The 16,643-nt window shown below is 35.8% G+C and overlaps 1 protein-coding gene and 1 long non-coding RNA gene across 2 annotated transcripts; one reads left to right on the top strand and one right to left on the bottom strand.

Annotated features, from left to right (window-relative positions):
- The first annotated feature begins 534 nt into the window (after nucleotides 1-534).
- Nucleotides 535-12,759, top strand: LOC141291622 (uncharacterized). The gene is made up of 5 exons (XM_073823780.1): nucleotides 535-1,220; nucleotides 5,644-5,784; nucleotides 5,913-5,977; nucleotides 7,518-7,784; nucleotides 12,246-12,759. Exons 1-5 carry the CDS (start codon nucleotides 593-595, stop codon nucleotides 12,288-12,290), a joined length of 1,146 nt encoding a protein of 381 aa, XP_073679881.1. The 5' UTR covers nucleotides 535-592; the 3' UTR covers nucleotides 12,291-12,759.
- Nucleotides 12,760-14,814: 2,055 nt separating this feature from the next.
- On the bottom strand, nucleotides 14,815-16,101 carry LOC141290438 (uncharacterized). Its single transcript, XR_012340146.1, has 2 exons — nucleotides 15,975-16,101; nucleotides 14,815-15,880 (listed from the first exon to the last, which is right to left on the bottom strand). It is a non-coding gene; the product is annotated as an uncharacterized lncRNA (long non-coding RNA).
- Nucleotides 16,102-16,643: the final 542 nt, after the last annotated feature.

Raw genomic sequence — 16,643 nt, 5'->3', positions numbered from 1 at the left:
GCTAAAAAAAGACTATTAATGATAATCAAAACGTAGATGGAGTTGATCAACACCCCAAAGCTTGACAGTCATTATTACCTCTTCATGGGTCGACATTTTATTCCATAACGTTACACACTTTTACATATCTATGCTTTTAATGCTGTTTTATGTCTGAGGATTGTGTTAGATTACAGGTGGAAGCTGTTGTTTCGGTTTTTTCTTCACTTGTGTTTTGAAAAATCTGTTCAGAAGATGTGTAACAGCACCCCTAGCGTATAACAATGAAAACAGATTCTCAGAGCACAAGTATAGCTCAAATATATTTGGACTGTTTCTAAGTATAAGTCAAGTATACTTAAATTTTAATTTTAAGTATATTTCTGAGAAGTACATAAAAAAAGTAGACTGAAAGTATACTTTCCTATTTTTTAGTTTAAATGAAGTATACTAATAGCACACTTGAATAAACTTCTTTTTCGTAAGGGTTATCTTTCCTATGTTTTGTTTTGTTTCAATGAAAAGCGTGGGGTGAAATAAGAAAACTGAGCAAATATGTAAATATGCAACAGATTTTGTTTAATTGTGTGTATTTGCACACTCCAAAAGCTATATGTTTTGGTTATTAACAGTATTACTCCTCTTGTTTTATTTCAGACATTGTGGATGCAGAGTAACAAACATGTCCAAGCTTGCTTTACATAACTCTCAGCTGTTGCTGTCGGATCAGAAGTGTGCTAAATGTCTGTTAGAGACGTACGTCAAGCGGAGCCTCAGCCTGAATGAAGGATGCAGGAAACATCAGGTTAAACAACTCAAATGGCTTAAACGAGGAAAGCAGTCCAGACGGGCGTCCAGTGACTCCTCCACCCACCGCCTGTCCGTAGAAATGCTGCTGAAGACCAACGAATGCCCTACATGCACAAAATCAAAATTGGTTGCAAGGTGTGAGACACAGAAAGCACCAAGCAGAACCAAATCTTTCTTCAGAGGCTTTCTCCACCTCTTCTCTAAGAAAAAAAACGACCCCAAAGTGAAAGAAGAACAAGTTACAGAAACAGACTGTGGACAAGAAAGGGGGCTTCCCTCTTCTTATAAAAGCTCACCTGGTCAGAGTGAGACTTTAAGGAAAAAACACTCTCTGAGAAGACTCTTCTTTACCATCCAAAATGATGAGAAAAGAGAGTCATTACAAAAGGACTCTTTTCTTCTTGTTGATGGCGTGGATGGGCTTTCAGATGGTAAGTTTTGAAGTTGACAGGCCAGACAGATTTAATAGCCCTGTGAAAATAACTACTAAAAAAGAACTAAAGACAGTCTTTTCTAGTTTTTGTAGCTGATTAATGATAGAAGCATTGATAGCCAATCAGAAACTAGCCGTCTTTAAAGAGAAAGTTCACCCAAAATTAAATATTCTGTCATTAATTACTCAACCTTATGTCGTTCCAAAGCTGTAAGACCTTCGTTCACCTTCCAAACACATATTAAGACATTTTTGATGAAATCCAAGATCTTTTTGACCCTGCGGAGACAGCAACGCAACTGACACGTTCAAGGCTTAGAAAGGTAGTAAGGACATCAGTAAAATAGTCCTTGTGACTAGGAATGCACCGAATGTTAGGCAACCGAAATTATTCGGTCGAAAATGGCAAAAAAAAAGGCCAACTAAAACTAAACTTATACCGAAGAGGCGTGCACTAATGTAGCAAACATGTCGGCCGTGTGGAAGCATTTAAAACTGTCAGAGAAAGACTCAAAAATCATTACAAGCACCGACAGCGCCAGACTGTTTAGTATCACATCGCCTGTCTTCCATTAGAAGAAAAAGGGCTGGTTGTTGCTGGTTACTGTATGATGACTGAACTCGTGAAATGGCCTTAAACCATTAGTAAATAATCTACAGAAAGTTATATTGTCTAATACACGCACCAATTGTATTTATTCTGACAGCGCTGCATGAGCTCCTCAGCCAGGGTTCAAAGTCTAAAGCGCGAGGAAAATCTGCGCTGAAACAGCATGATGAGAATCATTCATAAATCTGCTGCTGTCAGCAAAAAGTAGTACTGAGGTCTTCTTGCGGGTTTCGGCCAAAATAAAAGTCAACATTCATAAATGTTAGCATTCTAATTGTACTATTGTTTTGTTAAATAAAATAGAAAAGTAAGACAGAAATAATGATAACAATCATTACAACAGCTCTATTAATACATTTGTTATAACATTCTTCTTTTCTCAGCAAGGCTGCATTTATGTGTACATTAAAAACACATGCCTTAAAAATGGCCAAAGAATATTATTTTACTAACTTATTCATTTTAAGTTAAATTGTGCTTTGTTGGTAGGCTATAATGTCTACTAGAATGTTAAAAATGTTCAGTGTTAAATAAATATTTTTAAATTGTTGTTTTTTAATTGATTTTTTTTCTTTGAAAAGCAAGACAAAACTAAAAAGCAAATATTGGCTATTTAATTTATGCAATGGTGAACAAAAATTGGCAAAATACATGGGGGAAATGTAATTTTGTTTGGCTTCGGCCAAGAATTTTCATTTCGGTGCATCCCTACTTGTGTATCAGTGGTTCTTACTATCATTCAGGGCCTTGAATGTGTCAGTTGTGTTGCTGTCTATGTAGGGTCAGAAAGCTCTTGGATTTCAAAACGTTAGCTCATACTCCAAATTAGAAACTCATTTTAATGCAGCAAAAGATACATCATGAGAAAAAGAAATGATTAGTTCACCTTCCGAGTCAATGAATGATTAGACCCATGACCATCGCTATAGTGAATAGCGGAGGAAGAATCTGTTACTCAGCTCTCTTTTCTCTATACATTTATATTTAGTGTTGTCTGATAAACGTAATAGTGATTACTAAAATCTGAACATGTACACTGTAAAAAATTTGCTGTAGTTCTGCAGCTGGTTGCCAGTAACTTACTGTAGATTTTTAATTTATGTTATTTACTGGCAACAGTTTGTTCAAAGTTAAATGAACATTAAACATTAACAAGTCTTTGTCTTTACAGAATAAAACTATAAAATAACAACCTACTGCAAAGCATTCTGGGAACCAGAAACCTTCATCAACCTTTTTCTGTTTTTTTCCTTCAGATTTTGGTTCCCAGAATGCTTTGCATGAGGCTGTTATTTTAGTTTTATTCTGTAAAGATAAAGACTTGTTAATGTTTAATGTTCAATTAACTTTGAACAAACTGTTGCCAGTAAATAGCATAAATTAAAATCTACAGTAAGTTACTGGCAACCAGCTGCCAGTAATACTGTAATTTCTACAGATTTTGTTTACAGTGTAGATATTTAACTTCCTTTCTTCTTTGAGACTAGTGGGTGTGAGAAATGGAAGTGGTTGTGTAGCCTACTGGGGTGTTTCTGCTTTTCTGTAACCTCCAGCTACTAGGAGGGAGTGGTAATTAGCATTTTCGTTTTGCTCGTCTGCTATTTTCACACACTGGTCTCAACAGACAAATCACATGAGGAAATGAGCATTTTTGTGCCTTTGGTGTTGGTGTGAACAGGCCTGTAAACTTAAATGTTAAAGGAGAAGTTTACTTTCAGAATTGACCAGTTTCATGATCATTTACTCACCCAATTGTCATCAAGATGTTCATGTTTTTCTTTCTTCAGTCGAAAATGAAATCAAGGTTTTTGAAGAAAACATTCCAGGATTTTTTCTCCGTATGTGATGCGATCTAGAAAAACCCAACACATGGTGAAATTTGACCTTTTTTAGGTTTTGATACCATATGAAAGCTGGGTTCAAACCCAAAACTTTTTTTTATTTTGTCCGTAGCTTGAACGTAACAAAAGTTATGGCCATCTTAAGTTGGCTGATAGCTATGATACTCAGGAATGGAATTTTGAGACGGGTTTTACTTTCATTTCACAGATTTAACGAGAGCTGTCTGTCAAGTCAAGAGCGATACTGCATCATTACGTAAACAGACTAATGTTTTTTTTCCCCCGTTGTTTATCAGGGGCATAGTCTCTGAACTTTTGATTAGCCATTGTATGTTTAGATAGGCACTATCCGTGCTATCTTGTTTACATTTAGAAAAGCAAACGCAGCGCAATTGTTCGCGCACCTAACAGACTGTCATCGGGCTCATCTTCTTTATTAGTACCCTCTGAAAAAAACAAAAAAACACAATTTGTTGAGTAAACTTAAAATAATTTGTTGCCCTGCTGCCTTAAAGTTAAGTTCAGTCAGCTCAAATAAGTTTAGCCAACTTGAAATGTTAAGTAAAAATTTGGTTTGTTAAACTTTAAAGCTGGGTGAGTTACCTGGCTCCCTTAATAATTTTAAGTTGAATCAACTCAAATCAACTTAAACTTAACATTTTAAGTTGACTAAACTTTGAGTTGACTGAACTTAAAATTTTAAGGCAGCCAGGTAACAAATTATGTTAAGTTGACTCAACAAATAGTTTTTTTTACAGTGTAACCTTATCATCTAATCCTTCATCTCTGGATGTGAAAAAGTGCGTTATAACATTGTTTAGGGCACTGACATAACTCAGATTGAGCAGATTGAAACGAGTAAGATCGTTTAAATGAGCAGCTACAGTAGCCTACTTCAGACTGAGTTGTTACGCTCCGCCATCTCATGATATTAAAAAATAAATAAATAAAAATAAAACTTCAAAATAACCTGCAGGGAACATTCTGGGAAGGTTCTTTTTAGGTTATAAAATTTAACTTAGTAACCTGCAGGGAACGTTCTGGGAACGTTTTCTGTAGGTTATACAAATTAAACCTAAAAATAACCTGCAGGGAACGTTCTGTTCTATGTAGGTTATAAAAATAAAACCTAAAAAAACTCAAAATAACCTTCAGGTAACATTCTTGAAAGGTTCTTTTTAGGTAATAAAATTAAACCAAAAAATAACCTGCAGGGAACATTCTTTATAGGTAATTAAAAAGAGAACCTACAGAGAACGTTCTCATTTGGTTCTTAAAAAAAACAAACTAAATGGGAACGTTAGGGGAACGTTCTGTGTTTGCTGGGTTTCTGCTTGCTGCAATAAATCGCCATTTTTCTTCTCTGAACAAGTGAATTTTGTGATAGTGATATTTTCAGATATGTTAGACAAAATGTTATAGAATAATAATTTAATGAAAACCTAATTTTGACCAAAAAAACAACAACTATTTTTCGAATTTCCTGAGAATGTTCCAGTGCAGGTTTCCCTAATCACATTACATATAGTTGACTTCAATGGGAGCCAGGGGGTTGAAGGTCCAAATTGCAGTTTCAATGCAGATTCAAAGGGTTTTACACGATCCCAGCTAGAGAATAAGGGTCTTATCTAGCGAAAAGATCTGTCATTTAGTTAAAACTAAAATTATATACTATATATTTCCAATCGTTTTGCTATTCCTCGGCTGGGATTTTGTAGAGCCCTTTGAAGCTGTATTAAAACTGCAATTTTGAACCTCCAACCCATTGAGCACCATTTAAGTCCACTATATGGAGAAAATTTCGGAGCGTTTTCCTCTAAAACCTTAATTCTTTTGCGACTGAAGAAAGACATGAACATTTTGGATGATATGGGGGTGAGTAAATTATTAGGAAGTGAACTTCTAATGTATTGTTGGTTCAAACAACTGTGTATGTGAATAATTTCTTGTCTTCTTTCCTCTGTTTGTAGACAGTGTGGACTCCAGTCATGCATACTTTGAGAAAGTGTCAGAAGAATTAGAGTTGATTGTGAAGAAGATTCAGTTCAGTCCAAATAAAGATTCTGTGTCACTGCCCTCTGCTGCTTCTGTGGGAGACTGCAACTCTACAGGTGAAACGAGCAGGAGCACAAAATATTCTGGGGGATCTTGCTTTATTAATTTATATATTTTTTAAAGCTTATTTAAATTTAAGCTTCATATTGCAAATTGCAAAATGTACACACTTGTATCTCCTCAGGTGATGACACTACAGAGAGGATTATCAGCCTGCTGAAGCAACATGGAGATCTTATTGATCAAAAAGTAAGCATTTCAAACTTTATTCATTTAATTTACAGAATCATAACTGAAGTTTAATTATTTTTCATTTGGCACAATGTTCAGTCATTCAGACTGTGCTATCCACTGTGTGTGGAATTAATTTTAAGAAAATAACTATTTAATTCTTATATTTTATCACATGGCAATCGCAGAATTCTAAAATTAGATATTTCTGTACAATTTTGTTCATATTTTATATTTAATGTTTACAGTTGAAGTCAAAAGTTTACATACACCTTGCAGAATCTACAAAATGTTCATTATTTTACCAAAATAAGAGGGATCATAGAAAATGCATGTTATTTGTTATTTACTACTGACCTGAATAAGATATTTCACATAAAAGACGTTTACGTAAAGTCCACAAAAGTAAGTTTACATATAAGTTTACACCAAAGTTTTGTTTAGTGATAGTTGTTCATGAGTCCCTTTTGTCCTGAACAATTAAACTGCCTGCTGTTCTTCAGCAAAATCCTTCAGCTCCCACAAATTCTTCAGTTTTTCAGCATTTTTGTGTATCTGAACCCTTTCCAACAATGACTGTATGATTTTGAGATCCATCTTTTCACACTGAGGACAACTGAGGGACTCATATGCAACTATTACAGAAGTTTCAAACGCTCACTGATGCTTCAAAAGGAAAAACAATGCATTAAGAGCCGGGGGTGAAAACTTTTGAACAGATTGAGGACGAGTACGCTTTTTTTATTTTGCCTAAATATTATATTGTTTTCATTTAGTGCTGCCCTTCTTAGGTTACAGAAGATACTTACATGTTTCCCAGAAGACAAAATAAGTTAAATTTACCCTGATCTTCAAATTCGATGAGTTTTTGAATCTTAATGCATCAATTTTCATCAGTGAGAGCTTGAACCTTCTGCATAAGAGTTGCATAAGAGTCCCTCAGTTGTTCTCAGTGTGAAAAGATGGATCTCAAAATCATACAGTCATTGTTGAAAAGGGTTCAAATACACAAAAATGCTGAAAAACCAAAGAATTTGTGGGACCTGAAGGAATTTTCTGAAGAACAGCAGACAGTTTTAAGACACTCATGAACAACTATCACTAAACAAAAACACAGCTGTGGATCATTCAGGTAACAACACAGTATTAAGAATCAAGTGTATGTAAACTTTTAAACGGGGTAATTTTTTAAAAAATTGTCTATTATTTTCTCTTGTGGACTATATGTGAAGGTGTGAAATATCTTATTCAGGTCACTACTAAATAAAAAATAATATGCATTTTGTATGCTCCCTCTTATTTTAGTAAAATAATTGCCACTTTAAACTTTTGACTTCAACTGTAGATTTCTATTTTGTTTAATGATGGATAATTACCAAGCAGCCCACTAATTTCCTTAAATTGCTATTTTAGGTATTTCATTTAGGTCTTTATTTTTTGGCATAATAATGATTAAAAAAAAACGTCAATAACCTAAATGCACGTAATTCGACATATTAGAAAACAGCAATACATTGAGTTAGATCCCCTCATAACATTGCTGTGATTCTTTTTCTAGATTAGCAGGAACAAGAGTGTGCAAGACTTCCTCCAGAAACTGTCTTACAGCTCTTTCCAGCAGCTCGCTGACCGCTACATAGCCCAGATCCCCAGTCCTCTTCCCCAGACCACAGACGCCTCTCCTGAGCTGGTCAGACTGGCCTTCACCCTGGACTTCACTGCCAAAGTGGCTGGATTGTGCAGCCAGACGGTTGGTCGAATCATGGGGTTTGGATATCAGTACCTCCAGAATTCCTTCACACAAATGTGTGCGGCCCACAAACAGGTAAATACAGATCAGCAAGTCAAAAAGGCCAAAGCTGTGTAACTGGTTCATGTTACAAGAATGCACATTTGTGACCTTAGACCACAGATATATTTATTTGTAGCAATAGGCAAAAATACATTGTATGGGTGAAAATGATCAATTTTTCTTTTATGCCAAAAATCATTAGGATATTAATTAAAGTTGGTAAGTCATTTGCATAAAACACGCCATGTATAAAATCATCTCCATATAAGGTTTTCACCACAATATTTCCTTCACAGCTGTTTTGTCACATATGAAGCTCTCTAAAGACGCTCTGATCTGAGAGACCTGCAGCAAAATCCCCAAACAATGCCAAGTGTGCCTTCATCAAAACCACAAAAAAACACCTTTATTACAGACCCAGACAACAAATGTCTTATAAGCCAGCTGTACATACAGTTGAGTTTATATCCCCCTTTCAGCATCTGCAAAATGTTAAGTATTTTACCATAAGAAGACATTTCACATAAAAAAAACATTTACATATAGTCCACAAGAGAAAATAATAGTTGAATTTATAAAAAATTACCCTGTTCAAAAGTTTACATACACTTGATTCTTAATACTGTGTTGTTGCCTGTATGATCCACAGCTGGGTTTTTTGTTTAGTGATAGTTGTTCATGAGTCCCGCTGTTCTTCAGAAAAATCCTTCAGGTCCCCAAATTATTCAGTTTTCCAGCATTTTTGTAGCCTGGAAAAATCCAGACCCTAATCTATTAAGATTAATGCTGCGTTCACACCAAACGCGAATATGCGTCTGGCGCGAGTGATTTCAAATGTTAAGTCAATGGTAAGACGCGTTTACGCGCGTCTGGAGTTCTTGCGGAGCGAATTGGCGTTTAGCGCGGCGCGGTAGATGCGAATTCGCCTCATTCGCGCGTCTAGTACGCGTGAATTGTGCTTTTTGTGCATCACGCGTTTGACGCGAATTCGCGTCTGCCGCCCGAGTTGAAAAATCTGAACTTCTGCGTCAATTCGCGCCGCGTTAACCAATCAGGAGCCTGCTTGATGCTGTGGCGGCAGGCCCGCCCGCAGTCACTCATTCAAATATGAAACATGAATACTAAATGCCTAGTGCGGTTCTAATGCACAACAAAGCAAGTGTTTTATCACATATGACACATATTCATTTTGTATTGAATGCTATTTATTCCATATCTAAATCTTAATTGTATGAAACATTATTATAGTGTAGTGTGTCACAATAATAACAGAACAATAATAACTATAATAGTGTGTATACTTTAGTGTGTCTGGACAGTGTTGTGTGAGGAAAATAAAGAAATCACAGGACAGGTTAAATACTTTTGGAGGCTGGCTCCATTTATCATCAAAACAAAAATAAATAACAGATTTTACAGTAATAACCTGAACAAAGAAATGGCACAGACCTATAGAATTATTATACATCAAAGGAGGAATGACATAAAGGAGTAGTTCACTTTTAAAATGAAAATTCTGTCATCATATACTGCTCCAACGCATAGAGGGAAGTTCCACCGCTCCTGAAATCCCCTCGCTCCGATGCGGGACAGCAGGTCATCGAACTGGGCGCGGGACAGGCGGAAGTACCGCTGAAAGCGGCCGTCATCCAGGCGCAGCTCCTGGAGCAAGTGATGAAACTCGCAGAACGCCTCCGAAGGGTCTGGTGGACCCAAATACGGCGACGATGATCCCTACGCCGCTGTTCTGCTCTCCAGAGCAAATACAGAGCGGTGACTCTCTCGATAAATGACCGATTAACAACAGACATCTTGTAAAAAGATGGCCGCCAACGGGGTTTGAAACTTTCGCCTCTGACGCGCGTAAATTTCGCTTCAAACTTTTGTTTTTACGCGCGTCGATTTCGCTCTTGACGCGCGAATGAACACAAAGTGGTCACGCGTATAACTAGACGCGGCAGGCGCGAATTTAGACGCATATTCGCGTTTGGTGTGAACGCAGCATAAGGGTCTGGGATCGAGCAATGAAAAGGACCTAACTCGAGGGGCGGCACCAAGCGTGCATTTGAAACTCTCACTGCACGCAATTGGATAACGCCACGACCAATCACAACAATACATGATGTGACGTATCCAGAGCGACGGTGAACATATAAGAGTGGATTTCAATGTTATAACATAAACAATGTGACAAGATTAATAACTATTAATTACGACAGCCGAATCAACCTCATAAAACAATTAGGTCCGATCAAACTATTTATTATATCAACTAATATGTGGATGGACACTAGTGTTTCATTCAGCAGCGAGACATATCGTCCTGTTCAAGTTAGGGTCCTGTATTACTATTGAATAGTTCAGTTTCTAGTTACAGTAAGTTTACCAAGTGACTCTTACCATTTGTAAATGAGATGGACCTCATCCACCACAATCCCGATCAGGTTGTCCCGGTAGACCTTGTTCCATAACATTTATCGCCACTTCTTTTTTAACAGCCAAGTCTCGAGATTGCCGAATGCTATTTGGCATTGCCCGCTTCGCATCTGTTCCTCTTCGTGCTTAACTACCAGCGGAGCTAACTGATGGATTAAACTCTTGCCGTATCCAGTCGGCAAAACAGCAAAAACGTCCTTCTGGCAAAGGAACGATTTGAGCGCGGTTTTCTGTTCCTCTTTTAAATGAAAAGCCAAGTCTAACTCGGTCATTGTAGCGGCCAAAGCCGTTTCAAACAACTGGTTTCCATCTGTAGAATAGATCTCTTTCAATGTTTACTAAATGATTCCGGACGTCGCAGCGCTGTCGTCATCGGCTTAGCTCGCCTCTGGCCCGCCTACATCAGATACACCGATTTGATTGGTTCCCAGAATTGCTTACGTATTGCAGTAACATGCATCATTGCTCGATGCTCGAGTGTCTTGCAGAGACAATTCAAATTGTGCTCTCGCGAGACCTCTGGATTTCCAGGGTAGCATTTTTGTGTATTTGAATCCTTTCCAACAATGACTGTATGATTTTGAGATCCATCTTTTCACACTGAGGACAACTAAGGGACTCATATGCAGCTATTACAGAAGGTTCAAATGCTCACTGATGCTCCAGTAGGAAAAACAATGCTTTAAGAGCCAGGGGTGTAAACTTTTGAACAGAATGAGGATGTGTACATTTTTCTTATTTTGCCTAAATATCACTTTTTTTAGTACTTCAGTTTGTTTTAGTATCAAATTTATTCATTTAGTACTGACCTTTAGAGGCCACAGAAGATACTTACATGTTTCCTAGAAGACAAAATAAGTTACATTTACCCTGATCTTCAGTTTCAGAAAGTTTTTCACTCCCTGGCGCTTAAAGCATTGTGTTTCCTTCTGGAGCATCGGTGAGTGTTTGAACCTTCTGTAATAGTTGCATATGAGTTTCTAAGTTGTCCTCAGTGTGAAAAGATGGATCTCAAAATCATACAGTCATTGTTCACACAGTCAAACCAAATAATTTGTGGGACCTGAAGGATTTTTCTGAAGAACAGCAGGCAGTTTAACTGTTCAGGACAAACAAGGGACTCATGAACAACTATCACTAAACAAAAAACCCAGCTGTGGATCATTCAGGCAACAACACAGTATTAAGAATCAGGTCAGTACTAAATAAACAATAACATGCATTTTGGTAAAATAATTAATTATTTGCAGATTCTGAAATGGGGGGGGGGGGGGGTGTAAACTTATGACCTCAACTGAGGAACCTTGTAATGTATTTATAACTATATAAGCTGTAATGCAGCTTTTTTACACTTTCAATGTATTTTGCGAAATTTATTCAAGCATTTAAAAACATTTATGCATTCAATTTCATTTTAACACATCTATAAGGCCATCCAGAGTATGCAATTTTTGTGTACATGTGATTTCAGTTTCAGTTCAGCTTCTTAGTTCAGTTCCTACATTTTTTCGTAAATACAAAACATTTCATGATGTGTTTGTGAGAACATTCAACTACAGATTTCCCAAATTTGACTGTTTTCAGTCAATCTTTAAAATAAGCTTTAGTCACTGATTTGCTAAAGTATATGCAGAGTATCAGGTGCTACACATCACCAGGAACAGCACAAGATGTGCAGACTTTGCCACATTATCAATAATTGTTGGTGAATTAAAGCACAATGACCGGGCCAAGTTTCTGTTCACCAAATGGGTTCATGTTTAAATGTCCTCATACATTTGCGTTGGAACATTTATGTCTGTGACAGTGCAATTTTGCAGAAGCATTGAGTTGTTTTGTAGCTTACTTTCAATAGATCCTTCTTTTTTCCATTGGGTAGAACATTTAGAGTTTTGTCATTTAAGATTGTTCATTAGAAATCAAACTTCAACAAACTTAGTCATTAAGTTATAAAGTTCTACTTGCTTCCTCATTTTGTTTCCTGTTTCTCATAGATCAAATGCTTTATCGGAAGTGATTAGTTTGCGCTCTCATATCATGTTTTTCATTTCCTGATAGGTGCCTGAAGATTTGGAAGAACAGAATACAAGCGATACAGACTGACTGTGAAGTCAAAAATGACAAAAAAGTGCAATAGGGTAAATTCAGGGTAAAAAAGTGTGATATATTTGTAGCTGCTTTTGTGAGCAAACCAATAGTTTGGTAGTTTGTTTATACTGTAAGCTTTATACAATGAAATTGCAACAGGGTTGAACCTGATGCTAAAGCTGTGAATATGAAATATAACCCTTGAATATGAATCTTGAACACCAAATCAGAATATTATATTGATTTCTGAACCATAATGTGACACTGAAGACTCGAATAATGACTATTTTGAATATGATAATTAAGCTATTTTAAAACAGATTGAAATACGTTGTAATAACAACAAAATATTACTGTTTTTATTATATTTGACTTTTAAAACTTTTTAAAATCATACCAACCCCATGCTTCATGCTGTGTGTAAGCTCTTTTCAGAAATTATATTTATGCTAAACAACATTAAACTCTGCAATAAAATGTAAGATATGGATCACGACTGACATGCATTTTTGTCTATATCAGGTTGAGCATCTACTTGCGTATTATGCCATATATAAAAGGCTTTTTAACTGAGGAGGTTGTGTCTGTGGACTAGTTTGTGCTGATGGTGGTCAATGATGCATCATAGGACTGCATGATTAAGGCCCTGTTTCGATATGCTCTGTTTTGTGCCATTGTGCTAAAATTGTTTGGTAAAATCACATTTAGTCTCATATGAATGGTTTCCATCATATAATGGCACCTTTTGTTAGTGAATGGCTGCAGTGGCGCCTGGAACTGTATTAGCCACCCTTGACATTTCAGTTCGTCCTGTACGAACACATTCGGCATTGAGCAGCATTGCTAATCGATCTCGACTGATTCCTGGAGTTTGAAGTCAGAGCTTGATCTAACCAGGTCCTGTGATCTAACCGCTTATTTATTAGTCAGCTGTGACTGTACAACACAGGTGTCCTATATATTCTGAACTGATTCAAAATCTGCTTTTAAATTGGCAATATATATTTGTGACCCTGGACCAAAAAGCATGCATTAGAAGCACAGGGTATATTGGGAGCAATAGTCAAAAATACATTGTATGGGTCAAAATGATCGATTTTTCTTTTATGCCAAAACAAAGATAATGTTCCATGAAGATATTTTGTACATTTCCTATGATAAATATATAAAAACTTATTTTTTGATTTAAATATGCATTGCTAAGAACTTCATTTGGACAACTTTAAAGGCAATTTTCTCAATATCTTGATTTTTTTGCACCCTTAGATTCCAGATTTTTAAATGGTTGCATCTAACAAACCATACATCAATGGAAAGCGTATACTATCTCAAAACCCTTATGACTGGTTTTGTGGTCAAGGGTCACATATACCATTAAGATTTTATAATTATAATGGATGCTAAGTGTATACATCAATGGAAAGCTTATACAATCTCAAAAGCCTTATGACTCTTATGTCTGGTTTTGGGATCCAGGGTCACATAATTTAATTATGATTTTATGATTATAATGGATGCTAAGTGAACGGTAGGAAATTTACAATGTATCTTCATGGAACATGATCTTTACTTAATATCCTAATGATTTTTGGCATAATTCTGACCCATACTACGTACTTTTGGCTATTGTTATGAAATATATCCATGCTACTTATGACTGTTTTTTGTGGTCCAGGGTCACACACACACACACACACACACACACACATATATATATATATATATGGCAAATTTAAAAGCAGATTTTGAATCAGTTCGAAATATATAGGACACCTGTGTTAATAATAGAAACAGTAAAAGGACATCGGTTTTAATACCTTTTGGTGGCATGGAAGCTGTATATTTTCAAGTATTAAAAAATAAAGTTTTAAAACAATGTTAAGTGTGTGAGAAAATATTAAAGGAGTAGTTCACTTCCAGAACAAAAATTGTCATCCAAGATGTTCATGTCTTTCTTTTTTCAGTCGTAAAGAAATGTTTTTTTGAGAAAAACATTTCAGGATTTCTCTCCATATAATGGACTTCTATGGTGCCCCCGAGTTTGAACTTCCAAAATGCAGTTTAAATGCAGCTTCAAAGGCCTCTAAACAATCCCAGCCGAGGAAGAAGGGTCTTATCTAGCAAAAAAAAAATGACAGTTTCTATACTTTTTGACCGCAAATGCTTTTCTTGGTCTAGCTTTGCTTAAACTTTGTGCATTCCTGTTTATTACAGTAAAAACTCCCATCTTATTTTGTCCTCTAACTTCAAAATCATACATTGCTGTTTTACCTTTTTTTGTAAAAGATGTTTAACCTTCGGAAACAAGACCCTTCTTCCTTTGAAGCAGCATTTTGGAAGTTCAAACTCGGGGGCACCATAGAAGTCCATTATATGGAGAGAAATCCTGAAATGCTTTCATTAAAAAATATAATTTCTTCACGACTGAAGAAAGACATGAACATCTTGGATGACAAGGGGGTGAGTACATTATCTGTAAACTTTTGTTCTGAAAGTGAACTGCTCCTTTAAGTGTAATATCGAGCAAACAACACAAACATGTTGCAATTTTATTTATTTTCATAATACTAAAGCATAATGTTAAAAATGTTAAAACATCGAAAGTTAACAGCATAACTGAGATTAATATTTACAAAGGCATTTTCATTTTTTTCACAAAACTGTGCAGATTTGTATTTCTCTTATTGTTACTACTGTTAATAAAACAATAGAATGAAATAGTAATATTACTAAACTTCATTAATGTAAATGTTTAAAAATAATAATATAAATAATAATAATAATAATATAAAATAATAATATGTTAATACGTTAACTTAGACAGCCCTAAAAACCTTCGTAAATATGGGCTCAACAGACATGAAATTTCATGGGGTCTTTACAAAGAAAAGGACACTAATAATCTAGAGCATTGCCCCATGTAGTATTTAGCAATAAACTTATTTAACTTTTTAATCTGAGGCTGCACAGTTCCATACATCAACTTCACTCTGCAATAAGTAACATTTAAAGTGACAGTACACCCAAAAATGAAAAAATTGTCATTAATTACTCACCCTCATGTCATCCAGACCCATAAGATCTTTGTTCATCTTTGGAACACAAATTAAGATATTTCTGATGAAATCCGACAGGCAAAAAGTATTCTCTTAGCTTCATAAAATTACGGTTGAACCACTAATGTCACATGGACCATTTTGTCGATGTGCTTGGTACATTTCTGGACCTTAAACGGGTCAGAAAACTCTTGGATTTCATCAAAAAATATCTTAATTTGTGTTCTGAAGATGAACAAAGGTCTTCCAGGTTTGAAACGAATGAAAGTCAGAAAGGTTTTATGAAGGTTTTATTTACTTTTCACAACGGCCACGTGTTGCTGTAATGTGTGTTGCACCTCTATCTTGCGTCTTCTCCACTTGCTCTCTGACTCTAGTGAAAACAGAAGTGTGTAGAGGTTTGGCAGGGTTTGTGCCATGGAGGGACTCGGTGGGAGAACAGCAGAGACATGTCCATTCAGATTAGAGGAGGCCATGTGTCTCTCAGTTAGATCTTTGCGTCTGTGCTGCTTGTCGTGAACTTGAATGAAACGGATCAGACTCAACATCCTTTGCAAAAGACAGAAGAGAGTAATTATTTTCAAATTTCCACAGTGGTAGTATTAATAATTAACAGCAGAAAATGTTATGATTGTGTGCTTACATGTCTCCAAAGGCTTTCCTCATAGAGGACAGTACAATTTTGAGCATGAAGATCATGGAGAGCTTAAATCCATGCCAGAGCCAGTATGCCAGAGTCAAAGCATGAGTAAACCATTTCTGGTATCTGTGAAACAACAAATCATTAACAGTGTTTTTAACTTTTAATTATTACACTTCCACGCATGTAAAGAAAATTTGTGATGTACTGAAAATGATTATACAGGGAAAGACCAAAAGTCTAATTATTAATTTAATAATCACATCAGGTAATTCTTCAGTTTAATAAACTGATTGATCTACACATCTACACTCAAAAATAAGTTGAAATTGCACACAAGGCTGTTTTATATCAACTTGATATACAGTTGAGGTCAAAAGTTTACATTCACCTTGCAGAATCTAAATGTTAATTATTTTATTAAAATTAGAGGGATCGTTAAAAAAAAAAGCATGCTATTTTTTATTTAGTACTGACCTGAATCAAATATTTCACATAAAAGATGTTTACATATAGTCCACAAGAGAAAATAATAGTTCAATTTATAAAAACAACCCCGTTCAAAAGTTTACACACCCTTGATTCTTAATATTGTGTTGTTACCTGAATGATCCACAGCTGTGTTTTTTTTTTTTTTTTCACGATAATTGTTCATGAGTCCCTTGTTTGTCC

The sequence above is a fragment of the Garra rufa genome, chromosome 18 (assembly GCF_049309525.1).
Source record: "Garra rufa chromosome 18, GarRuf1.0, whole genome shotgun sequence".
NCBI classification, from domain to species: domain Eukaryota; kingdom Metazoa; phylum Chordata; class Actinopteri; order Cypriniformes; family Cyprinidae; genus Garra; species Garra rufa.
This window is presented reverse-complemented; position numbering and strand designations above follow the sequence as displayed.